General features: G+C 42.8%; 1 protein-coding gene across 1 annotated transcript in view; it reads left to right on the top strand.

The window, feature by feature from the left end:
* Positions 1–27,795, top strand: part of CASQ2 (calsequestrin 2) — a 63,668-nt gene that overhangs the window by 22,283 nt on the left and 13,590 nt on the right. The window contains exons 3-8 of the mRNA XM_059046226.2: positions 2,826–2,926; positions 4,596–4,707; positions 11,635–11,708; positions 17,837–17,967; positions 19,376–19,421; positions 25,687–25,741. Of these exons, the coding sequence (XP_058902209.1) occupies positions 2,826–2,926; positions 4,596–4,707; positions 11,635–11,708; positions 17,837–17,967; positions 19,376–19,421; positions 25,687–25,741 (519 nt within the window). The remainder of the gene's footprint in view (positions 1–2,825; positions 2,927–4,595; positions 4,708–11,634; positions 11,709–17,836; positions 17,968–19,375; positions 19,422–25,686; positions 25,742–27,795) is intronic.

The raw sequence follows: 27,795 nt of genomic DNA, 5'->3' as shown, positions 1-27,795 counted from the left end.
CATCTAATATATCTTTGTATCAGTACAAGGAAGAGGGTTTCTTCCTGGAGAAATGGACACTAAATATTCAAACCTTTATTTCCAGCTTCTAGATCATGTTAAAAGGCTAGCTTCTCGATGGCAGGTGGGAAGTATAAATTAGGAATTTGGAAGTAACATATACACACTACTATACATAAAATAGATAAACAATAAGGACCTACTGTATAGCACAGGGAACTATACTCAATATTCTGTAATAACCTATATGGGAAAAGAATCTAAAAAAGCCAAATATATATGCATGTATAACTGAATCACTTTGCTGTACATACGAAACTAACACAGCATTGTAAATCAACTATACGTCAATTTAAAAAGAAAAGGCTAACCTCTCTATCTCACTGACATGGTGATCTCTTTGAGGGAGATCAAATCCCTTTTTCCAACACCTATTATTTCCTGACCTCTTGGCTGAAGCAGCCAACAAAGAATGTCATTAATAGTAGTGACTCTAGGGTCCCAGTGGTTTCTAAATTTAAGTCCAAAGCCCAGCTGGGCATTGTCACCAAGGATGAAAGGGAGGATTTAGATGATGTATGGTTAAGCAAGCGACTGCACAGTGCAAGTTGTAATCTCTTGTGTCAATATGTCATGGTTAAGTGCGAGTGCGCTTTAAGATTCTTACACCTCTAATCCCAAGGAGAGAGAATATAGGTTACTCCTCTGGGTTGCAAACACCCCCAGACATGTATTGCCCATTTCACTTTTTCTGCATGACCAGTGAAGGATGGCTATTAAAAGAGAGCAGGAGGTTATAAAACAGGACCTTTGAAGAAAGGTTAATTGGATTTGGAGTAGTAAGCACAGGATAAAAAAGATTAGTGGTGGTTCAGTAAATACCTTCAGGCACATGAAAGTGCATTATCTTAGAGAATTTCAAACAACTGTTTTCTATTTTATTTTAAAGAACAGCTTTTTTAAAGAAAGATTTAAATTGTAAGAGACAATATTTAGGTTAGCTGCAAGGAAGAACTCATGACTATAAAATGATAATGAATTATTACGAATGCCTGGGGTATCTCTTTCCCTGGAGACAAATTAAGAAGTTTTTTTCCTTTGAGCAGGGGAGCAAAGCATGTTCAACTCTTTCCCTAGTCAAAAGCAAGTTGATGAGTTCTGTCCAGCGCCTCTTGATACCCTAGTCTTCTCCCTTCCCACTGTTTTAATAAGAAGTTGAATTTGGGAGAATTTCCAGTAAATTTAGTTAGAGGAAAACGCTGGTGTTCCAGAAATCTGAAAATTTAGGGAGGACAAGCTGGGTAAATATTCATAAGAATGGACTGGTGGATATCCTCCCCATGGAGGATGTGATGGGGGTTTAAATGTCTGAATGGACCTTTAAATGTCTAAATGAACCTCTAAATGAAATGGGGCGGGTTCTTTCTGACTATTCGATCCTCAGAGTTTACAGGACAGTTGTATTTTGCGAACCTGCTCCTTGATCTCCATCCCCATTTCCATGTGCCTGAGTTTGGTCTCTGTACTGGTGCAACAACCTCCTAACTGGTTTCACTCATAAACACTGGTTTGTCTGTTAGAGAAAAATCTAACAGCAGGACACTGGCTGAGGTTCCCCATGGCACCCTTTGTGGTCAGTCACTGCCTGCTTCAGGGATACCTGGCCCATTGCTCCTTTAGATTTACAAACGGTGCTCCATGGTGTGCCACGGGTTCTTCAGAAGTGCCCTGGGACACAGTGGGCGGTGGGCCAGCCTCCCTTTCCTAGAGGTTCTGCAGAAGAGTTCATCTGGAGAAGGCATCCTTCAGCTAATCTGAGAGTTTGAAAACAATTAATCTAAGGAATTAAGGATGCCATGCAGTTGGATTTAAGGCCAGCCTCAGCTCTTTAGCATTCCTGGGGGGAAATGCAGTTCTCCAGCAGGCATTTGTGAAAGTACACAGCATTACGCTGAGAGTGATGGAGGGTAGGAAAGAAAATGCAGAACCTGCCCTTGCAGCATTATCAGCAGAGTGGGAAAAGATGTGCAGAATTCAGCTACAATATAAGAGCAAGCTGTTCATTCTGGCTGCAAACATTTATGGGGAGCCCAGCGTGTCCAGACTCCATTCAAGGTGCTGGGATCCCAAGAGGACAGCAGCCCTACCCTTATAGAGGGCTCGCTATTGTAGTGAATACCTCTAAATGGAGCTGAGAGCAGATCCATAATGGCAAGAGAGATTGGAGCGGCCTTCTCTGGAAAAATGGGTCATAAGCTGAGACCCAAAGGAGTTGACCAAGATGGGCAAGGGGGGGTGGTGGTGAAGGTCACTCTAGGCCCAAGGAGAACATCTGTGCAGAGAATCATGAGCTGTGATTTTTCCTTTACGTCCCCTTTCACAGCAGCTCTTGGGCAAAAAGCCAAGGGAGTTGCACAGGGATGAGGAGCACAGTTCTCAAGGGAGCACGGGTCCACCCAAGGGAGGATGTAAAGGATAGGGCTGGCACTAGGTTGTGGAAGGGCTTGAATGCCAGGCTAAAAAGCCAGGTAGGCAGTGGGCATGAAAACTTTTTGATAAGGAGAATGGGGTCAGCAATACTTCTGGAAAATTAAAGCAGTGGTGGAGTGGAGATTAGATTTTCGGTTCTTGATTACTTCATTTTGAGTTTCCACTCTGGGAGCCCTTCAGAGGTGTGGCTGCAAGGGAACTGATCCTAGGGTTCATGTTAGTTCCATTGAGCCTGACCCCATGTCACCGAGGGACCCTGAACCAGACCGTGGCCTATAGGATGGCTCTTCCTACATCGGAATGAGTTTATTGGGGGAACTCTTTGTTTTTTTTAGGTTTTGATGAAGAAGGAAGTCTGTATGTTCTTAAGGGTGATCGCACAATTGAGTTTGATGGCGAGTTTGCAGCTGATGTCTTGGTGGAGTTTCTCTTGGACGTAAGCATTTATGCACAGTGGTCCTGCATGGCGCTGTTTGGGTTCAAATACAGGAGGAAGTAAAAGCCCAAAGTAAGAACAGAGAAGGTGAATAACCTGACCTGGTCTAAGAAAGATTTCTCAAGCTTCACGAAAAACTAAAGCGTGCCTGTATCACAGCAATATCTACGTCTACTGGGAAGCTGGCCCTTCAATCACCTCAGAAACTAGTTTATTAGCGCCCAGAGGCTCACAGATCGGGACTGTGTAGTAGTAAGATGTTAATTCTCTTAGCAATTATACACAAACATCCCCAGAATCCCCTTGGCTTTGTTCCAGGGCTTCTGAAGAAAAGTGTAGGAGAGAGAGTTGGATAGTCCCTGGAAGACAGGGTAGGGAGAGGAGTAACAGTCTGCTGAGTGACCCCTCAGGCAGGATAAAAAGAGGCAGGGCTAATGAGACACCCAATATCACACTCCCTCTCAGCCATGGAGGTCCAACACCCTGGGGTCCACATGCTCAGGCAAACAGAGGAACAAACATTATAAAATATTTTTCCATAGATAAACGCACACTTTCAATAACAGCTGTGCAGTCCAGTTCTTTTGAACACAGGTGCCTGTGCAGATAAAAAACATCCATAGTGGTGATTCCTTGTCTACCAGCTAGAATACAGTGGCCTATTGCCTTTTCCCCACTGCCTCAGAAACCCAGAGAGAGGGTCGGAAGTAAGTTGAAGGTTACTTCCTACAAAAAAGTGCGCATATGGGCTTCCCTGGTGGCGCAGTGGTTGAGAGTCCGCCTGCCGATGCAGGGGACGCGGGTTCGTGCCCCGGTCCGGGGAGATCCCACATGCCGCGGAGCCTGTGCGTCCGGAGCCTGTGCTCCGCAGCAGGGGAGGCCACAGCAGTGAGAGACCCGCGTACTACAGTAAATAAATAAAATTTAAAAAAAGTGCGCATAGGCTCTGCTTGGCCCTCTCGCTAACCCATACCTATAAGCCCTCAAAAAAGCTGAGAGAGGCAACAGGAGAACTGTGGACCCAACGGCCCTGCTCTGGCTCTGTCAACCGGGAGGGGGCTTTTAGATGCAAGTACCTTAAAGAATAAGCAGCGTCATTGACCCACACAAATGGAAGGCCAGGGCGAGGACAGATTTTAGGCTTGATCAATCAGGGCTGTAGCTCCATTTTTCTCTGTAAATCACAGATAATGCTCTATTCGGTGTGTTGGCTTTGCCATCAGGCTGACTGTTCTCAAGTTGGTTATAAGACAGCCAGAAGCAGGAGCTGATATATCACATTTCCTCATTCATATCCACTGAGAGGGGGGAAAAATCCGGCCTCCCATTGCTCTCTTAAAAGGAAAGTAGAACTTTCCCCGGGCTGCCTTCAGGCTTATCTACCCTGGAGATTTACTGGCCAGAATTGGGTCACAAGCCATTCCTCAATCAATAACTGGCAAGAGAAATGGAGTTGCCCCCAGACCCATCAGCCTACCCCTTGAGGTAAGGTCAGTTCCTCTAAGAAAAGAACTGTGCTCACGGGGGAAGGTGGGGTGGACATTGAAGCACCAGGACCTAGTCCACAACCTCCCTCCAAGGCACTCTATACATGTTCCCGATTTCCCCTTTGGGGAGGGAAAAGTCCTCTTATTTGAACGGCTTTTGTGTCGTGTGTGTGGCATTCCAGCTCACTGAAGACCCGGTGGAGATCATCACCAGCAAACTGGAAGTCCAAGCCTTTGAGCGCATTGAGGACCATATCAAACTCATCGGCTTTTTCAAGAGTGAGGACTCAGAGCGTAAGTTGTCTGTCAGCCCCAGCCTGTCACTCTAAAGGCTCTTTTCCCAACAAGGTGTGTTAGATTATCCAGAAAGAAGATGAGCTATTAGCACATCGTGTGCTGGGTAGAATAGATGGAGAATCTTCCTTGCGCCCTATGGGATGGGACAAATGAGCAGAAATTATGCAAAACAGGCAGGGGAGCTGAAAGAACATTAAGGTTGGGCCTTGTTCGCTGACCTTGAGGGGGGCCGAGTATTTGACAGGAGAGAGAGAAGCCCTTCCTCCACCTTTCCCACCTGTCCACCAACCCGTGGGATTCTCTCCCCAGCTGGGGCAGAGAGTGGGCTGTCTCTCTGACATCGGCAGCTCCTGTGGTCAGCAGCTGGAGAGCTTCTCAGTTACTTGGACAGCGTTAGAGGAAAATCTGGGTAGGGGTGGGCTTGGGAGCTACAGCACAATGGGGAAGACTGCTGGCCGACCCCCCCACAACCCCCCGCCGACCACCAAGGCTGCCTGCAACAGCACAGCCACGCCCCTTGGTACACTCCCTTTGAAAGCTTTGCAGCCAGCTTTGGGGCGGTCAGAGGAACAAATCAGACATCATCACAACCCACACAGGGGTGATCGGCATAGCGAGTGAGAGTCAGGAAGTCAGGAAGAGAAGGAACCAGGAAGGCCAACTACTTGAGGACATTTTTTTAAACTGCTTTGGCAACAAGGGCCCTATATGAGTTAAGGCTTTTTGAGGTTTTTTTTTCTGGTGTCTGAGCCTTCGAGAGAGGGACAGTGTTAGAAGGTGTGGGCATAACTATGAAAGAGAATCTGGTAGCATTCATACGTGTGGGAGGTGCAAATAAGGGCTGCCCATGACTATTTCTGGAAACTTCAAAATATTTTGAAATTATTTGTAAAGCCGTTTCTGTACCCCATCGGCCAACTGGCATCCTTAGTCATCTCATCAACAACCCACTTATTTTCTCTCTCCCATGACCCAACTGTCTTCTCATTTGCTACATAAAAGCCTCTATTCACCCTCCTTAAGGGTGTGTTTGCGGGAAGGAGCCTAGCCAGGGAGTTTCAACCAAGTTCTTTAGGTGACTTTATTTCAATTTTCACATTCCTATATAGATGCTGACTACTCCGGGGTGCTTCTCCTGACCCCTTCTACTTTCTCCTCTTTATTTCACTTCCTTCTATTTCCCTTAATCCTTTTCTGCCTTCCCCAATCCCCTCAAATGTTTCTATCCATTTCCATCCTTCTGTTTCTCTCTCTTCCTCCATTAAGCTCAGATAGCATATAGGGAGGGAGACGAGGCCAAGATTGGGATAAGAAGCACATCTTCCAGGGAATTCGCCAGTGGTCCAGTGGTTAGGACTCTGCGCTCTCAGTGCTGAGGGCCAGGATTCGATCCCTGGTGGGGGAACTAAGATCCCACAGGCTGCATGGTGTGGCAAAAAACAGAACAAAACACATCTTCCAGTTTATACCTTCCCCCACCCTAAATGAATAACAATAATAGCTCCATTTAACTAACATATATCCTATGCCAGGGCCCATGCAAGGAGCTTTCTGTAGACGCCTTAGTTTCATTCTCACAACTAGACTGTAAGGCAGTTACCATCATTATCAGCATTTTAATGATGAGGAAATGAAGGAACAGAAAGGTTGAATGAACTCACCCAGTAACACACAGCTAGCAAATAAATGGTAGAGCCAAGATTTACACCCCAGATATCTGACTTTAATGCTCATACACTGAACGACTGGGCTGTACTTTCAAGACTTCACAGCTTTGTCAGGTCATGGCACACATGAAATGTGACCATGTTTGTAAGGCACATAGTGGTAAACTTGAAGAGATTTACTTGGGCTTAGCAAAAAAAAAAATTTACCTTCTTAATATAATAATATACAAAATAATAGGAAAGATATCAAATATTACATTGTATAAAACTACCAAGTAAAATATTTTTAGATTTTGAATGAAAATCTTATGCTTATTTCTAAGAATATAGCTTTTGATATTAGATTTTGTGCTTGAAATAGCAACATACAGTTCCCGATCAAGGTTTTAAATGATCTCTTTGAATTCTGGATAGTCACCCTTGACCAGAGACTTTGCTGGCACATGTGGATGGTGGCAAATGATAGGACAACATTCACTGCTTTTTCTTTTATTGATGAACCATTTTTTCTTGCCATTGAACAGAATTTAGATAATCTAATCTCTAAATTGTCCTTCAGGAATGTGAGCATTCTTTCCATCTAACAGCTATTACTTTCCTTTTCAATGACAAATGTAATGTTAATATTTCTTATGATCATTTGAATAGATTTCAAATCCAACTGAGCTCTTTCATATTATATATTTCAAAATAATAATGAAGCATTTCCTTAGGAATATGCAATTATTGCTCTACTGGTCTTATACCTTTTTCTTAAGATTTAAATAATAAAATTACTAGTGAGCCATTTTAACCTCCTTTTTAAGGTTAAATTTTTGCTTTTAAATTGACAGACTTTGTCAGTACACTGTGTATTTCACACGGTCCTTGCAATTTTCAGTTAACTGCATTCAGGATCTCAGCAAGGTCCGGCATGTTTTGAAGCCAATAATTTATCCTTTGAAGAGTTTTTAACATAATTCAGTTTTTTCAATTCACCTCTTAGCTCATAAACTCTTAGTAAAATTCCCCTGGGACAGTTAGACTGCTTTAGTGTGAAACAGCAGAGACAGGTCTTCTGAACCCATTTCTTCACCTAGAGCTAAAAAGAGAAGGGGCTATCAAGATTTGGATGTTATCGGGATCACTTTTTTAATAACAATCTTATATGTGGACTTCAGACCAATAGGTAAAGTTTATATAACAAAGAATTTCTGTGAATAAATACTGCTTGAATCTCAAGATTTTCAGAATGAACTTAACAACACAGTCTTTACACCTTCTTGTCATTACAGCCTCACCATCAGTTCTGAAGCCAAAGGCCTACAGTCCTCTTTAATGAATCAATTAATTATATTATGTCCAATTATTATTTTTGAAAGAAATATTTTTAATTTACAAAGACAAACAATAATACATTATGAAACCTCCATCTAAAATTAGATGGGCTAATTGTTAATATTTACAGGCACTAGAAAAAAGAAAGAAGGAAGGTAGGAAGAAAGGATGGTAGGAAGGAAGGGATAAATTGAATAATTCAGAAAATCAGTTTTGTTCTCTTTCGGAATACCTAATACCAGATTTTGTTGATAATACTGATTACGATGATTACTAACCTAATAAACAGATAGCAATAATGCATTCCATTGGTGTTAGTAGAAAAATATGAACATTACAGTAAATTAAATCAAAAGAAAAAACTAAATATTTTAGAGTCTCACAAACCAAAAAACTTCACTGATGATAAACAAACTTGGACTAAAGTAACAATCACACCGAGAAGATCCAGTGGGGAAGACAGGGGAGCAGCCTCTCTCTAGCTGTGATGCTCGCTAGTCTTAGGCACAAAATAACTGTTATTGAAACAGAACATTTATAGAGGGACCCATTGTTTTCAAATATAATATTAACTACCGTAAAATCTGAATTGCTGTAGAAAACATCTAGAAAGATTTATCACCAAAAAAATTTATGTCTATCAAGCTCCTTGTAACATACCCGTGGCCATCGCACACTGGCTGAAAGCATCAGGATGTTCTACTAGGCAACCCCGTCTCTCTGTCTGTTTCTTCTTGCCTTTCAAAAGAGGCCAAGGTCAGTGGGTGGGGAAGCTAGGAGTGGATAAGGCACCCAGGGAAGCAGTTGTTGAGAGTCCTATATTTCTGCTGTAGTGTGAGGGTGATTGGTCAAGAAAGTTTAATGGCACAGAAGGCATTGCCTTTGCAAATGGTCCCAAGCTTTTCTATAGAGCAAGAACAATGGAGAGACAGTGGAGAAACTGGAAGGATTTAAAACATAAGTAGACTGGAATAGTCTTAGCAGAAAAGGATGCCTATGAGATTTGGTACCAGATTAGAAAGGACCTGGAAGAACTGGGAGGCTACATCTTCCAGGGAGGTTGGGCATGAAAGTCCATCTCCAGCTTGAGCATGTAGCTATGGATGCTAGCGTTGAGCAAGCGTGACAAAAACTTCCTAGGGGAATTCAGCTGATGGTTAAGAATACCAAACTGGGGGAAATGTGGAGCTAAAGGGTCAATACCCAGTATGGAAAACCCGGAGGGATGGGCAAGAAAGGTGAGAAAATGCTGAGACATGTCTGCAGTAAGCTGGAGGTTGAAGGCTGGATGTTCAGGAGCCCATTCCAGAGGGGAAAGAGGAAATATTGTATAATAACACTTATATGTGGAATCTAGAAAAATGATACCGATGAACTTATTTACAAAGCAGAAATAGAGACACAGATGTAGAGAATGGATGTATGGATACCAGGATGGAAGTGGGGTGGTGGGATGAATTGGGAGATTGAGACTGACATATATACACTACTATGTATAAAATAGATAACTGACGAGAACCTACTCTATGGCACAGGGCACTCTATTCTGCTCTGTAGTGACCTAAATGGGAAGGAAATCCAAAAAAGAGGGGATATATGTATAGGTATAGCTGATTCACTTCACTGTACAGCAGAAACTAACACAACATTGTAAAGCAACTATACTCCAATAAAAATTAATCAAAACAAAACAAAAAACAAACAAAAACGGACGCGAGGACAGGAAAAATTTAAGGAATCACATGAGATCAAATAGAGCAGAAGACTAGACTGGGTTTCCTGGAAGACAGCTGTTGTTTGGGCAAGGCTAAAGGCTCAACCACAGTTTGAAGCACCAACTTGGCGAATTACCTTTCTCTACAGTTCTTCATCTTAAAAGGGATGTAGATTGGCTCCTCAAGTGAAGAAGAGAGATCTCTGGACACAGATCAGGGCCATTCTTTCTATGAGGATAGGGGTTCATGGAGGTGGGGAGAGGTTCACCCGGAACAGGGGGTCTGGGAAGACGGGACAGAGGATTCTGATGGAGCCCACTGCTGCCTTAGAGAGACGTAAATAACTTAGGTACGGCTATAACCACTCCACTTTCTATACTCTCCCACTTTCTCTCTATTCATTCTCCAAATATCTCACCCACCTTCTTCCCCTCCACCTAATCCTCTACCCCAACTCTCAGGTTTTATGATATATTTTCTGACGACCCAACTACTTTTATGAGGAATGAGTTTGTGTAAACGTGTATCAGTTTGTACAGCTGTTCTTGTAAATTTTTCAACCCCTGTCTTGCCTGTGCTTATTACGCTTTCCTCTATTCTAGCAGCTCTCACTTGCATTGTGGTTCTTTAAGGGCCCATAACCCTCCTTGGCTGTGAGCCTTTGAGATCAGTGTCCTTGTCTTACTGTCTTGGTGTTCCCTGAGTCAGCATGATTCTTGAAATGTTTTTCATTGAATATTAGAAAATTCTGCCTGCTCCTGGGATTCTAGCTAAAGTTTATGCCTCTGACAATTAAGAGATATGAAATTCCATGAAATGGAAAAAAAGGTAATCTTGTTAAGAATGAATCATAGGATCATTGACTCTCAGGATTATAGATTTTATGCAGAACAACCACCAACACCAACACCATTACCATCACCCTCACATATCAAACAGGAATACGAATGTCTTTACAAAACAATAACTGTCTAGGTGTAGTGAGGCACAGCATGGCCACACTCATGTGGTCTCATGCTTATCTTGACCAGTTTAGATTCAAGTTTGGGGCCAGAATCAAGCAAGGGCTTGGTTAATATATATATATAGTCTGCATTGTATTAGTTGCGGCACGCGGGATCTTTGTTGCAGCACTCGGGCTCTTCGTTGTGGTGCACGGCCTTCTCTCTAGCTGTGGTGTGCAGGTTTTCTCTTCTCTAGTTGTGGCACGCAGGCTCCAGGGCATGTGGGCTCTGTAGTTGCGGTGTGTGGGTTCCAGAGTGTGTGGGATCTGTAGTTTGGGGCATGAGGTCTCTAGCTGAGGTGTGCGAGCTCAGTAGTTGTGGTGAGCGAGCTTAGTTGCCCCGCATCATGTGGGATCTTAGTCCCCTGACCAGGGATTGAACCCATGTTCCCTATATTGCGAGGCAGAGTCTTTACCACTGGACCACCAGGGAAGTCCCTGGGCTTGGTTAATTTTAAGTCATCTCGCAGGAGATCAGAATGAAAAATGAAAACTTAAAAAGAGGGAAAGAAAAACTAGGAGTTACCCAAAGAAGTACTCCTGTTAAGAAGTTTAAAATTCTTCTATGATGTCATTTTTGATTGAGTTGCTTTGCATACTAAGTGGGTTTTCTTCTTACTCAGTGCTCATTTATACAGCAGTACTCTTTAGAGGGCACACATACCTAGCAGTGAGTTTGAGTGAAAAAATTTCTTTTGGTTTTTCTCTCCCTCGTCCTCTCTTGGTTTCCTCTGTTTTCTCCTTTCTGTCACCCAATTTCCTAAAACACATAAAAGTGTGATAAAGAGTTCCTCTTTTGGGTGATAGAATGCCAGTCAGTCCAAATTCCTTGGGGTTTAAAATAGTATCAAATAGGGCTTCCCTGGTGGCACAGTGGTTGAGAATCTGCCTGCCAATGCAGGGGACACGGGTTCATGCCCCGGTCCGGGAGGATCCCACATACTGCGGAGCAGCTGGGCCCGTGAGCCATGGTCACTGAGCCTGTGCATCTGGAGCCTGTGCTCCGCAACGGGAGAGGCCACAACAGTGAGAGGCCCGCGTACCATAAAAAAAAAAAAAAAAAAAAAGTATCAAATAATTATGTATCTAAATAATGGCTACTAAATAACTATCCAATCAGAATTAATTGGTTTCCCACTTTCTCTACGTTATTTAAAAAGAGAAATTTCTGATGCAGTGTGTATCTTGAAAATGTCTCTCCCTTTTATCTTCTTCCTCTTAGATTACAAGGCTTTTGAAGAGGCAGCTGAACATTTCCAGCCGTACATCAAATTTTTTGCTACTTTCGACAAAGGGGTAAGTACCTATGAAACCCCAATTTAACCACTTTAAAGATTGAACTTCCCACCACTTTTCTTTTGGCCACATTAACCATCCTCTATCCATTAACACGTTCTCCAGAAGTGTTAGAAATATGGCAGTGAATAAGAGATGAGTATGAAGATGATTAATTCAAAAGCTATATAAGAGTATTTCTGAAAACATCCAATAAAGAGAGATGAACCACCCTTTATCACCTTCAACACTAAGAATGGGAAGTGTGTGAGCCCAGAGTGTGCCAGGACACTGGTCACTGCTTCCTTTTTGTTTAGGGCCATCCTCTGCCTTCCTGGGGTTGCATACTTCCCCCTCTACTGGGTTAGGATGGGGGATGAAGTGGGGAGGAGCACTGAGCATCTGAAGCCCTGGTGCTTCAGAAAGTTACTTTCATCCTCAGGAGAAGCTATTGATGTACTTGTCTATAATTCAATAGATCTATATTTTCTGGATGTGGCAAGTTCTTTTTTAAGCCAAAGAACAGCAGAGATAGAGGGATCTTGAATCAATGGGTAATTTATTTGGGGTCTACTAAGGTTGGAGTATTCCACTCTGGCTCCAGTTACTACTACAATGGCTATTTATTGAGTATCTTCTGTGTGTTGGGCACAATTTGATATATTGCATCTATACTATTTCTAATCCTTTAAACAACTCCAAAACAACTCTGAAAAGTAAAATACCCTGTTTCCCAGATGAGAAAAAAAGATTTAGAAAGGTTAAGTAGTATCCAAGGTCTCCAGCGAATTAGTAGTAGTGCTGAGATCACAGTTTAGGACAATCTTTACCTAAAACTCATGCCATTTCTTCTGTACCACACCATTAAGTAGAAGACTCTGTATCTGCCCTTGAGATTCAGGATGCACACCCACACACGCACATTCATACTCACATCCACACAACACACACAGAACACACATACACAACACCCATATAACCACACACAGTATACACACTCACACAACATACAAGCATAACACATACCTCCTCACACAATCACACTCACACCCACACATATATAACACTCCCAGTACACATACATTCAAACTTACATCCACACCCTCCTACACATACATACCCCAACTAAAGCCCTAAATCACAACGTTTACTAGAACAAATAAATCTAGGACAAACTAAGTCCTGTTCAAATCCAATGGTAAAAGTTGAAAGTAAAAAAGGTAAAAGTTACTCCTACTGAGGAGTAAGGCATTGATGAACAGTGCTCATGGGCCTTGATACTTTGAGGAGTTCAAGTTTTCTGTGAAAAACAAGAGGAAGCCTGTAGGTGCTGGAGCAGGGAAGGAGTATGGTGAAAAGAAATTGCATTAAACTTATAGACATAACCACTTCTATGGATCTGACCCCAGTCTAGAGGCCTATAATCCAGAAGAGAGCTCTATAATCTAAGTAATGTAATCTAAACTTGAAGAAAGTTTACCCTAATTGTTTGGATTAGAGTTGGGAGAGAGCTTGAACAAGAATATCAAAGGGAATAATAACTATCATTTATTAAGTACTTTTTTATGTGTCAGGCATTGTGCTAAGAGCTTTACATAGGTTTTCTCATTTAATCCTCTCAACACCCCTGTATAAGAGGGATTAGGATTCTCAGTCTACAGAAGCTGAAACCAAGGCACCAAGAGAAGAAGTGATTTGTGATTTGCTCAGTGTCACACAGTGAGTAGGTCAGCCTGACTTCAAAGTCAACTGCTCTGTACTACTGCACCCCAGAGAAAGAAACACTACGTGTCAAATGATTAGCTGCCGCCTGGCACATAGTAAGCATTCAGTAAATGTTAGCCAGTACTATTGTTGAGAAGAGGCAGTCATCTAAGCCCAGGAGGATGGAGGTTGGGAGGGGCTACTAGTAGAGAAGGGGAGGTCCAGAGAAGCCTAAAGTAAATTCATCGCTGGCGTTTGGTTATGATGGGTCAGGAGTGAATAAGGTAGCTCCTGGGTAAGAACTCATCTGAGGAAAGAGAGAGTCAGGCAGGCAAACCAGGCCAAGCAAGAAAGCCTCAGTTCTTAGAAGGGTGGTCCAATGCTGAGTTCAGGGTAGTGTCTGTTTTTAGATGTGCCTCCCAGCCCAACGATATGGCTTCATATCTGTGGCTCATGAAGAAGGTGAGGTCAGGCTATAATTTAAAACTCAGAAGGCTCTTCACTGAAAACTCTGTAAGACACTGAGTCATAAGTGCCCTTGTTCATATAGCCTTCTGGGATTTTATAACATTTACAAAGAGAAAGATGCGCTCTCTACCTCTATACAGAACACAGAAGGAAGAGCTGTTTCACTGAGCAGACCGGATCATGCCATTTGGGACTTGAGAACTTGTACTCATCAGTTGCGGAGTGGGGGAAATGGTGAGGTCCAGAAGGCACGGCTGCCCCCAGTCCAAGCCTCAGTGGTGTCCAGCAGGGGGTGCTAGAGCATAAGAGGTGGGTGGAAGGACCTGGTTGTGAGACACATCCTAGGGAATCCCAGAGGGACCTGGGGAAGGGGAGGTGCTTTATAGACGTTTGAAGTCAGGAGAGGCAAGGGCCCCAGAAGCCCTAATATAGTCCCAAAGATGAAAAACTAACTGGCAGATGTTGAGATGACTAGAGGACCTGGCCACTTTTGAGATGAAGGAGAGAAAGATGAGAGAAGACACACAAATAACTTAAGATCGCAAGTCTCTGCTTCAAGACAGCAAAGATTGTAAAGCTACTGAAAACATTAGGAAATCTAGGAAGAAGAATCTATATATAGGAACATAAGATGGGGTGATGAGCTCTAATCTCTACAAGCTGGGAAGACATTCAACTGGAAGGATCTTTCATTTATTGATTCATTCACTCACTTAGCAAGCATTTATTGAATGTCTGTTTTGTGCCAGGCACTCTTCCAGATGCCAGGGACACAACATTGAGCAAAACAAATTCCTATCCTTGTAGAATTTAGAGTTTAGTATATGGGAGTGGTGGGAAAGGTCTGGGAAAGGAAAAGACGGGAAGACAGAAAGTAAGTAAACAAACCAATAAATATATTATATTAAATGTATTATATGAGTTGGAGAACTGTAAAGAGGATGAGATATCAGGGCCGCTGATGTAGATTTGGGGGTTTAGTAGTTTCCAACCACTGTCCATATTGGTATGCCCCAAGGAGCTTTTAAAAGCAAGGATTCTTGAGTCCCATCTTGGAAATTTGGATTTTTCTAGCATTGCGACCAAGCCCAGAAATATGCATTTTTCTAAAAGCTCCCTGAGAGATTTTACCTGGCACACAGGTTTGGGAACAGCACTGATCTATGGATCTTGATCCTACATCAAGCCACACAAGGGCCTAACCTCCCTGAAGCAAATGAAGCAAGAGTCAGAGGGCTAAGGATGGTGTCCACTCTATGGCACCTCACAGCCTGAAAAATGTCAGTTCTAATCATCTCATGCTATCTCCCACTGGCCTGTACTTTTCTCGGAGTGAACAGTGAGAAGCAAAATCATTTTTTGAACCAAAAGAAGCTGTGATTCTCTAAACGAAGTTGATGGGCAAGACAGATGTAGAGAAGACCTAAATTCATTGAGTTGTTTTCATCTGCAACAACCAACATGGCTTGCTAACTTGTAGAAAAACATCTTTTATCAAAATTCATACACATGCAAATGTCAAAAAAATTGTACTTTGTAACTTTCTTGTCTTTGGCATACTCCATTCTAACTATTTTTTATTTAAGCACAAAAGAATTCATTATATGGACCTCTTGAGTTTTTAATAGTAAAATCCATTCTTAGCCTCCATGAAATAGGTCTCCCCCCAGAACAGAACCTTGGATATAGTAGACCCCACTAAATGTTTATTGAAGGAATGAAAGAATCAATGCCTCAATCAATCAAATCTCCTTCAGTCTTTACCATCCAAGATACAACTAAAAGAATGGAAGAAAGGGATTCTCTGAGATTCAAAATGAGGAAATTCTATGGTAATGATGGGGATATAGTGAACAGGTCTCTGGAAAATTTTGCTCAGGGTTCCAAAGACTTAAACTTACGAACATCATAATCCAACTTTATATTCATGGTCTTAACACTACAGACCCTAACATACACACACATATACACACATGCACACTCATGTGGATAGGTGCCTCTCCACTGCTTACCTCAACGGAGGGTCTGATGAGCTCCTTTTCACCTTCAGAAAGCCTTCGTTCTCGCAGACTGTGCTAGGGATGAACTGATGAGAGCATGTTACAAGAGGAAGAAGGAAACCTCTCACTGTGACATGCGCAGTGTCAAGGCAATACTTAAAGGGACATAAATTCCTTTCTGTACAGTGTCAAGAAGAAGGTAATTTTCAGATGAAAGGAAAGTTGGAACGGAGGCAAATTGTTAGTTGAGAACACTCTGCTTGACAAATTGCATACTCAAATTGTGCCTCGGGTTTGTCACTTGTAAAATAAGTATAATAATAGTTCTTACCTCATACAGTCAAAGTGGGGATTCATAAAGTAATCAACTGAAAACACTTTGCAGCGGTGCCTGGCACATAGTAAGCACTCCATATGTTTGCTATTATTAGGTTTTGCTCATCTGCTCACTTCCTACTTCATATAAGCACAGTTTTCTGGTTCCTAAAATATGTAGTAAGTGAACTCAGAAAACCAGAATCCAATGTCATTTTCAAGCCCATTCTATGATGGGACCAGCTTTGTGAAGAACTGTGTGTAAACCCAAACAGTGGTTGTAGAGTTGCTCTTTCCTCCCTTCCTCCAACCACATTCCTCACCCCCACCCCACTGAAGAGGGAAAAAAGTAAGAAAAAACCCCCACACCTTCTTGTCCTTTAAAACCAAATCAACATGACCATGAAATCTCTTTGAATGCCGCTCTTAACACAGCTTGTTCGTTAGCTCTGAGTAGGATGTTGGTATTTCTTGCCCTTAAGTCCTTAAGAAATGTCTTTTGGAATATAGTGACCTGGAATGAATAGCAATTGACGACAAATCCATAGGGATACCAGTGTGTTCAGAATGGACCTCCTTGTGTAATAGCTTATGTAACACCCAGTTCCTCCCCTCCCCAATTAGTCACAGCTGCCCTGGGCCTCCACACTGTTGGTTACCACCACAGGGTGTCAGGTCTTAGGCAATTCCTCTTTATTTTCAAGGGAACCACTGTTCATCCCTGTGCTTTCTCGGACCACAGCTTTGAACTAGAAAAGAATGGCATTTGGTTTTCTACTGAGTGTTGCACATTCCAGGCCTCTCAAATCATTTCACAAAAGGAGATGAGAGTTCAGCAGCTCTGCAGGCAAACACAGCAACCATTCTGCCCTGACTAGACCGCGTGGCCATGTTAATGAAGAGTGCAGATGGCTCCCAGGCTATGGGCTGGCTCCCCATGCTTTTTATTTGGTACAGCATGAGCAACTCATCCCCGCTTGCTGGGTACTATCCCAGTGTTAGCGCTGAAAGTCTGAACCCTGGGAAACCCCTCCACTCTGGACAAACCAGGATGGTGGGTCACCTTCTGACAGGTAACTAGCCAGGCAGTTCCCAGAGCCTGAGAAACCATAAAACAAGCCCAGGACTGAGAGACAACCCTTGGGCCAATGCTTCAACCAAAATAGTAATTAGGGTTTATGAGCTGATTGAGGACAGATTACTGGGTTGGCCTCTGATTCTGAGTACCTGTATGCTTTAAATGGTTTCTGTCAATTGCCTGTTCTATCAAAACTGATTCGATTGAATCCATACATCCCAGGACACTGAACATGATCTGCTGACATTTGCTTCCTTCTCCAGCCCCTGGCAAATAGAGTAGAGTGATGGTGATGATGGAATTAAATTTCCCACCTTTCATTCTGACTGCTCTCTGGCCTTGATTGGATCTCATTTGCCAGAGAAGTTTTTTTCTATCTGTCCTTTGATCACAAAAGTAGATCGGTCCAGCCAGGTGGACTGATGAGTTAGGTGATGAGTTCCTATCATTTCAATGTTTAAGTTAAAACCATGCATACACTTTCATGTCTTTTGCAGAGAATGCACACACTTGTAGCTGGACGACCCATTGCTACTCTAGACTAGTGTTCAAGGTAACTATTGTCTTACTTCTGACTGTTACAGGTTGCAAAGAAATTGTCCTTGAAGATGAATGAGGTTGACTTCTATGAGCCATTTATGGACGAGCCCATTGCCATCCCTGACAAACCCTACACAGAAGAGGAGCTTGTGGAGTTTGTGAAGGAGCACCAAAGGTGTCCCAGATGGCATGTAGGGGTGGGGGCAGGGGGGATTCAGGGCCTGGGAGATGGAGAAAAGCCTCTCAATCCTACCATTAAGGACCCCCAAGGGCAACAACCTGGAGTTAGTAACCCAGCAGAACTGAACTCAGTAGTGTGGCTTTGTTGGTCATTGATCAGTGGCAGGGATGTTGCTATATTTTCTGAATATGGGTCTACACTTGCAAACAAGGTTAGAGCACCTCCCTGCAGTGAGGAAATCACCTCATACAGGAAGACGTAAGTAAATTCTACAATTATAATAACAGTGATTTAGTGACAGCCTCCTAAAGTACTATACTAGGTGCTTTTGGAAACTATTTTACCTACTCTTCAACATTATGGGGTAATTATTATCATCCTAATTTTACAGATCAAGGAATTGGGCTCAGGGTAGTTGAGTAACTTAGTCAAGGATGAACATTTTATGCACAGAACTTCTGGGAGAGGAATAGTTGATACCACCAGCTCTAGCATGGATCAGCAAGCTTTTTCTACAAAGGGCCAGATAATAAATATTTCAGGCTCTATGGGCCAGATGCTCTCTGTTGCAAATACTCAATTCTGCCATTATAGTGTGCAAGCAGTCACAGGCCATATGTAAACAAATGGGGGTGGCTGTGTCCCAAAAGAAGTTTATTTATAAAAACAGAAGCCATTGGCTGGATTTGACCCACCAGCTGTAGTTTGCTGACCCCAGCTCTTAAGGGAGGGACAATACTGGAACATGGAATATGGTGGTGGTTCACTCTCTCACCTACCCACCCTCCCCTCCACACGTTCACATAGGTTCCTTGAACCTGGAGCATCATGATTCCATCACCCAGTCAGCTTGGTCCCTACAGGGATGCAGCACTTGGAGGAACAAATATCAACATGTCTAACAGTATTTGTCAACATTCAAAAAGAAGTGAAACCATGAGCAAAAGATAGATCCAACCTGCTCCTCTGAACATCCCTAAAGGGCTTTTGATGGATGACCCTGGTGATAATACAACAGTAGTTCTGGGCTGTTTTCTCTCCTCGGTCTCCTCATTCTGGGCCTGCTCTGGGTTCTCAGGAGTGGCAGCTGTATGTGAGGAGGGAAATGGCTTCTTGGCCTGGGAGTGAGCTGACTCCGTGCCCTCTGACCCATTATTTGTAATAGACTTTATAATCCTTGGACCAAATGGGCCCATGAAAAGGCTGAGAGCTTTAGGCCCAGCTCTGTATGTGACACAACAGGGTCAATCTGCTCAGTCTCCTTAGGGGAGAAAACAGGTATGTAGACACTCTTGAAAATGGATCAAAATCTCATTCTACATTTCACTGTGCTGAGGCTTTGGTGTCAGCCAAGGTAATCCCTACTCAAGAAAGCTCATCTTTTTTTTTTTTTTTTTTTCAGACCCACTCTACGTCGCTTGCGCCCAGAAGATATGTTTGAAACATGGGTAAGAAAGTGGTAAACTCTTTCTGCTCTGTAGAGATGGGTACATTCCCCAGGAGGAATACCCCTTTGAGTTCCAAAACTCAAACCAAGTCTTATTTACCTGGAGTAGATGGCTGGATGGTGGAGAATTTGAAATGTGGACAATATCACACTGAGTTACAACCCAGTTCTTCTGGGCTGGCCAGTAGGCAAAATTACTCTATCTCTGAGTTCATTTCCTAGAGTTTCTACTGGCTTTCATTCACTGGCCACCAGAGACCTAAGGTCACATGGTAGAAGGAACTCAGACCATGAGTTACATACAGACTTGAGCTCAAGCCCACAATCTGCCACCTAGTAGCTTTGCATCCTAAATCAAGTCACGTGGTCTTTCTGAGCTTTAATTTCTGTATCTAAAATCAGGCTTTTTGTAAGGATGAAAGGTGTGAAGAACCCAGACATAGTGGGTACTCCATTAATGCATGGTAGCTGTTTTTGTAAATAGCAACTCAAGGCACTGGAAAACGCTGAGTCAGACTGTCCCCTAGGTCTGTGTCACAGACAAGATGTAAGGTGGGTCAAATAGCATTAGAAAGAGGGCCTTGGAGATACACTCCCCCCCCCCCAGCTTTATACAAAATTCTGTAAACAGTAACAACCAAAGTCTATGGAGCATTTTTCAAAGCATTTCATACATCCTTTTACTTGGATCTCTCAACAGTTCTAGAAAGTGATCTAGAACAAGTATTATTTTAGCTTCCTGGGGAAACTGACAATCATACAGATTAAATTAATTACTCACGGATACATAACTAATAAGCATTAGATCTTGGGACTTAAATTTAGACCACCTGGAGCCAAATCTTATTTCTCCAGTATACCTCCTAGAGTGGGCCATGTCCCCATGAGGCAACATTCTTGCGGGGAGGGGGCAGAAAGGGATTAACATGGAAGCATATATTTACTCTCTAATTCAGAGTCTAAAGTGACAGATGAACAGAACTGTGGAGTAACTTGACACTTTCTGTTTTACTGCCACGTAACTTCTTTGGATATCTGAAGGTAGAACAAACATTTCATACCGAAGGCAAATGATCTGGTCCAGAGGAGTGGACTATTGAAGAACAACACAGCACAATAGAAACATCTTTTCCTAACATTTAAACCTTTCAAAAATTTAACCTTTAGGAGTTCTCATTATTAGATTTAAAAATAACAAAAAGCATACAACAGTGCTTTGAAAAATAATATTCCTTTTTAAAATATTTTCACTTTTCACTTAAAACAATTTTAGACTTATAAAAAATAGTGCAAAGAATTCCATGATCTCTTTACCCATGTTCCCCAAATGTTAACATTTTACTCCTTTTGCTTTGTCACACTCTCTTGATAGATATATAGATTTTTTTTTCCTGAACTGTCTGAGAGTAAGTAGCAGACCCAATTCCCCTTTGCTCCTATATACTTCAGAAGTTATCTAAAAACAAGAACTTTCTCTTATATAATCACAGTATGCTTATCAAAATCAGGAAAGTAATACTAATACAATTCCACGTTTAAATTGACCAGTTGTCACTAATATCCTTTATAGCAAGAGAAAACATTTGTTTTTTCCTGGCCCATGATCTAATCCTGGATCACAGGCTTATGTTTGGTTGTTACGTTTCTTCAGTTGCCTTTAATCTGGAAGAGGTTGTTGGTTTTTGTCTTTCATGACACAAGGTACCATTTTAAATCAAGAGTGATTATTACTGTTCTGTTCTGCTATGCCTTTATCTTTACTTCTTATTTTGTGCATTCTTAAGAGATAAGTCTCTAGGCTCCTGAAAGGGAGACACTGCAATATTGTAAAACCCTTCTCTCAGGCCTTTCCTCACTGACGTAGCAGTATCACACCCAAAACCACCACACCATAGCAGGATATGTCCTGTCCCCTCCTTCTGATCACAGACACCCCTAATCCTCCACACAGCCCTGAAGAAATGCTCTCTCTCCCATGTCGGAGGTAGATGTTCAGAAAGAAAGTTCACTGCCTGGCTTCACTGGAACCCATTCTCTGCTTTCTTTTCACTTAGTAAGTTACAGCTTTTGCTATACTGTAAGATAACAGTGATGGCTCACATTATTATATATTCAATTGTTTTCTAGTTGGGAAAGGGCTGTGTATTGAAGTTAACCAGGTAGAGAAAAGGGCAACCAGACTGGTTTACTCCTTTCCAACACCCCATCATGGAATACCCACATGATTTCCCAGAAGCCCTAGCCAGACCTAGTCAGCCCCTCATCCAAGTCTCCAACCAGGGACGGAAGGCAAAACAGGCCATCCAGGGTTATCTTCACATCCTGAAAAAGGAGGAGCAGAAATCAGTCTGCCTATCCCCAACCCATCCACATGTGCCCACCTCCAAAGCAGCATCTTCCTGGGCTACTTGGCCATAGCAACTTAACCCCCACATGTTGGGGAAAGTGACCAGCTCATGAACTTAAAAGTCTTTATCTTCAATACCCACTTCCTTAGACGTTGCAAGATATTTAAATAAAATAGTAAAACTAGGTAGAGCTAAAGCAACTATTGACCTTCTTCTCTCCCAAACTGTACAGGTTTTTAAAGCAGCAAATCATAGAAAACACATAACTTAATACTCCTAAAAACATTATGCCTAGTAATATTTGCTGTGTGAAAATCAGACAGCTATTTATATATTTAGGATATTCAAAGAATGTCAAGGTAGAGCAGGGCGGTCCAGACCCAATGCTGACCTGTCCTTCCTCTTTGAGACCCCACCTTCCTACCAGCTCTTCATCCTAGCCAAGTGGTCAGCCAGAGTCCTTAGCAAAAGCCCACAGAAATGGGAGTCAGCAGTTCTTTCTAAAAGAATCTTCCCTTGGTTGCAATAGGAAAGTAGTTCCCAGAGGGGGGCAGAGATCTCCTCCAGATGAGCCCCTACACCACTTCACTGCCCCTTAGTTAGGGAGTCTGGCAGTTTTAACTGCTTCTTTTTTCCTTTGCATCTCTTCATTCAACATGAGAGCAAACATTCAACCAAGACTGGAAAGAAACAGAGTTAAATATGAACAATGGTAATTTATGATTGGTGGGTAATTGATGTTTCATTTCTCCTTGGTATCTCTAATATTTGCTAATTTTCTTCAAGCGGTATGTAAGATTTTTATCACTATATTCTTTTTTTTTAAGTCAATAAACATTAAGAAGAACCTATTACATTGTGCTAAGTACGGAGGTTATAAAAATAAGCCTTGCTGTCCTGTCCTTAGGAATTCAAGGTTGAGTAGATGAAACAGTCGCAATAATACAACACCAGCCCAGTATGCTTGTTGCTATGATAAAGGGACATACAAAGTGCTAGGGAATCTAGAGTAAGGTATTCACCAAAGTAACTCCCAAATTTGCACTTCTTTGGGGGATCTGGTGCTCAGACACTTCGTTATAAAAGCCCCTTCTTGGCCTCTTTCAACTTAAGTAAGAGCCACTGAGACCAGAGTTTGCAACATCTTCTACAAAGCCTGTGGAGAGACAATAGATTTACGGAGCCCATTCTGCTGTTGGTGGTAATGTCAGGGAGGAAAATCTTTCCTCTACCCTCTTAGGTTCATTTCTTAGGGCCTACGAGTTAAACTGACAAAAGACAGATTGGCAAGAGGAAAAAAAAACCAAACAAACAGGTTTAATTAGCTATTTATGCATGCGAGTTCACAAACGTGATTCAAGGAGGGGCTTATATACCATCTTAATGGGGAATGGGGGAGGGTAGGGGCAGAGGAGCACTTCTGGGAGAACGAAATGACTTTTTGGAAAGAAAAATGGGCCCTTAGGAGAAGAAATGGCAGATATGATAGTTTTGTGATAATGTCTATCTGAGAAAAGAAAATTAGAGTGATGACAAGTTCTTTGGGGAGGCTCTACTTTTAGGCAGATAAAAGATTTCAGGAATTCAAATGCCTTCAGCCAAAATAGTTTTTATGCCACAGTGGCTTATTCTTGACCCCTTCAGTGAGAAAGAGCGTGGGCTTTGGGGCCAGACAGAACTGGCTTGAATCCCAGTTATGTCGTACCATCTCATGCCTTAAGGTAAGTCACTTAATTCTTGAAGCATTGAATAGGAATAAGACTTTGATTTGAGATTTAGAAACAATGTATTTACAAAGTACTGATACATAGGGTGGCAAATATTATTGTCTCCATTTTCATCATCATTATTATTTTAAGCCATAATGCCTTCCCTCAGAGAGCCTGCCATCTGGTTGAGAAGAGATTTGTGCAATTAAAAAGGTTATTTCCAAGGCAAGGCGATGACTAAATGGGTGATCTGGGCAGCAAAGGCTGTGGGGTTCAGAGAAAGCCCCTGGGGTGTTCTCAGGCCTGTGGATGGTCAGCTCGGCTCTTTCTCCCCCCACGCACATTGGATTCTCATGGAGTAACCCTACTTACCCGCTTGTCCATGGATTCTTGCTCTGTGAGGTTATTACTGAAAACACGTGGCGCTGAGCAGCGCCTGCCTCTTTGCAGGTGTTCAATACAGGTTTGTGGGCTGAATCTTTGAGACCCACAAAGAGAGAGTCTCTTTCTTTGGGTTACGTATGGCTCTCCATCCAGAGACTACCTCAGGCCTGCGGAGTGACAGCCGTATTATAAGCAGCCTCTTAGCAAACGAATATGGATTCTTAATTCTAAAACCAATTTCCAAATGCATTCTAGAAGGGCACACAGAAATGAACAGAATTAACACTGCTTACTTCCAACTGATGGCAGGAGACAGAGACACAGGGCAGCCTAATGAGAACTGATCAGGATATTCTGTCTGGCGATGATAGCAAATGTAAAATAGTGAAACCTCAGACTCCCCTTCTGGTTGCTGTCAGATTTGTGTAATAAACCTGCACTCATGCACATGCGCGTGCGTGCACACACACACACGTTATCTGTAAAATTCAATTCCCCAGAGAGTCTGACCATGGCAGTGCCTACTCTCTTGTTTTTAATAATAATATTTTCCATTTAATCTCTCTTAGACTATTTGGAGGTTTTTGTCCATTCCAAACTCAAAGGGGAAAAAATTAGCATTTAGATAGGATTGCACCAGCATTAAAATCAATTGAAATGGAAACGGAGATCATGGGAGGGTTGAGATGCCTGGAGTTTTTTTTTCCCTAGGATGATTCTGATATGACACATTCAGGGCATCCAGTGAATCCCTCTACTGGTGTCAGTGATAATCATATTCACTTGGATTTGTCCACGGTGCCTGGTTCTCACACAACTTCCTCTCCAGGTCTTCTGAGGATCACATTTCCCGAAGAGGGGACCCTCCAAGCTCCCGCTTCTCCTTCTGCAGGAATAATCAATGCAGAGGAGACACAAGGCACATATATATGGTCCTTTCTGCCCAGGACATAAAAACATGGAATGCCACTTGCTTGCCCATGGATTTGAAATACGCTCTCTAGATTCTTTACCTCGTCCCAGCCTTCACATCCACACACACTTTTACTGTCACACCCTCAACCTTCCCTAAACTCCAAATTCCAGACTCTCCCTGTAGCCTCCCACTTTCATGACATGTTTTAGAGGCCTATCCTGCTTTGGCAAACTTGGGTTCCAGAGCAGAAAGGACCCCAAGGAAACAACCTGGAGGTCACAGTCAGCAAGGCGTCCCCTACTGACCACACAGGTTCTGCTTCTTCAATAAGAGATGTCTTAACAGAGAAGCACTACACTTGCATATGATCTTCGTGTGACCCAAACAGACCCACATCCTAATTTACCGCATAGAGTCCTGCCTGCTGCCTGTTTGGGGACAGCTTCAGGATCTGTCAGCAGCATTCAGAAGTTTCCATAATCTGGTATATCGCTGATTATATTTGCTGGCGGTGACTTCTTGAGAACACAGACGGACACGCGCACTCACTGAGCTGTGTCCAGAATGCTTGTTGCCCTCAGAGCTCCTGATGAACCAGACTCACATTCTTCCTCATTTTGCCTTTTACTGCTGCTCTCCTGGACCCACCAGACCACCGGGGTGAGGCCCCTTTAGTGCTAATGTCTGTGTGCAGTTGGTGTTTTCCTGTCTTGCAAACCCACTGATCAAATTCCACACATTCCTCCCAGGGGCTCCTCGGTATTCCTGTCCTGAATGCATGCCCTGCTCGGCTCTTCTGTGCCCCTGCGTCCACCCCCCTCCACCACTTCCCATTTCCATTCCAGCCTCTGAGTCTGTCCTTGGTACCTCTCCACGCAGGAGAGTAACTTTGATTCTTTTCTCCCATAGGAAGATGATTTGAACGGGATCCACATTGTGGCCTTTGCGGAGAGGAGTGATCCAGGTAGGAAGACTGCCGTCTGCTCCTGTGCACCTTAAGCCTGACTGACCTCTCACCTTTGTCAGCCCTCACCCTCTCTTCCTTCACTTCCGGTTTTTCGCAACCGCAAGGTATCGGGCGCCCCCTGGTGGTCGTCTGTTAGGGACGACTCCACTTTCAAATGTGCACACAGCTAACAGAACGTTGAACCTCATTCTGCCTACCTCCCCAGCTAGGAAGAAGCACCAAGTACTGAAGTTGAGGATATTAAAACGTCCTAGCTTTAATGATGTGTGTGTGTGTGTGTGTGTGTGTGTGTGTGTGTGTGTGTGTAAAAACGTCTGTTCACATTTAAAGTTCATTTACCAATGTTGTGACCTAGCTTATGTGAATCACAATCCTACCTTAAAATAACAATCATGTACCCTTTGGTCTGAAAAATATTGTCTGTGCTTAGGAAACTTCATAGAAAATATTCCCCCAGATAATGAGAACTAGGCAAAACGAGCAGCTTATTTCTAAAGTACAAAATGACCCTATAAAATGATGTGTAATTTTGTTTTATTTTGGAACTTTTTCCTGGTTTCACTCTTTTTAACACCAGTGGAAAGTGAAGTGCAGGAAAAATTAATTTTGCAGGTGGTAAAATGCCGGGTCCCTTCAGCAGTGCTCTGTGAATAAAGGGTCCCCAAAGGGAGGGGTAAGTGGTGATTCTGAAGTGTGTTTTGGAAGACCTGAGACAATCGAGAATGCAACCAGAGAAGGCAGAGAACTTCCTTTAGGATGGCTAAGCAGTCAGGCTTTGGACTATGAGGTGCCTGGGCAGGGATTCCCAACCACAAAGCCACCTGGGGCTGACTGAAACAGGACCTTCAGACACCTGTCAGTTCACGGGGCTCTGAGGCAAGTACGGATGCACCGTGGGGTTGGGAACCACTGTTCCAGGTAAGATACAACTGTGTCGTATTTTCCTAGGACCTCAGCCTCTTATACATTCATAGGGACAGATGAGGAAACAAAGGGTCAGAGAAGTTCAACAAACTGCCCAAGAGGGCACAATGAGCTAGAGGGAGACCATGAAGGAGGGACAGATTGTCTCATTCATCAATATATACCTGGTTCTTGCCCATGCCTTGACACATAGTAGGTGCTCAATAAATGCCTGCGGGCAGATGATTAGATAGGCAGATGACTGACTGAGACTGAGCCCAATTCATCACTGTCTGACCAGTAGTTTTTTGGGTTTTGTTTTGTTTTTTGGTAGCATACTATCAGCCTCCATAGTTTCTTACAGGCTGAAACCCAAATGTTTTATCATGCAGTTTTTAAAATTGAGATATAACCCACATACCATAAGATTCACCTTTTTAAAGTGTGCAATTCAGCAGTTTCAGTATGTTCAGAAAATTGTGCAAACATCACCACTCTCTAATTCCAGAACATTTTCATCACCTCAGAAAAATCCCATACCCATTAGCAGCCATTCCTATTCCCTTCTCCCCCACCCCCTGGCAACCATTTAATGTACTTTCTGTCTCTATGGATTTGACTGTTCTGGATATTTCATATAAATGGAACCATGTAACATGTGGCCTTTTGTGCTTGGCATCTTTCACTCAGCATAATGTTTTCAGTATTCGTCTGTATGTAGTATGTATCAATTCATTCCTTTTTAGGGCCAAATAATATTCCATTGTATGAAAAACAAATCTGTGCTGCAAATTATCTGAAAGCTTCCTTCCCCCTATTTTTAATTAATTTTTTGGTATGTCCATTGGTGTCCCAGTTTTCCTATCATTGACTTGCAGATTTGGAAAAACTCTTCAAGAAAATCTAGTCTGCGTCCAAAAAAAAATATACCAGTATGCTTCCAGCTTTTTTCCACAGATTCTGGCCACCCCTGAGCCCCTGGAGAAGAAAATAGCAAAGGAAGCCAGTTGCCCAAGGTTTACAAGCTATAATCAAACAGAATGGGATCCCTGGTGTTGTGTGAACAGAGATGAGATCGCCATCCGCAGCAGCCTGCTGGCCAGACTCCAGGGGGCTTCCTCCCCCGCCCGCTCCCACCCCTCCCCTCC

This window comes from Kogia breviceps, chromosome 1 (genome assembly GCF_026419965.1).
Source record: "Kogia breviceps isolate mKogBre1 chromosome 1, mKogBre1 haplotype 1, whole genome shotgun sequence".
Lineage (NCBI taxonomy): Eukaryota > Metazoa > Chordata > Mammalia > Artiodactyla > Physeteridae > Kogia > Kogia breviceps.
This window is presented reverse-complemented; position numbering and strand designations above follow the sequence as displayed.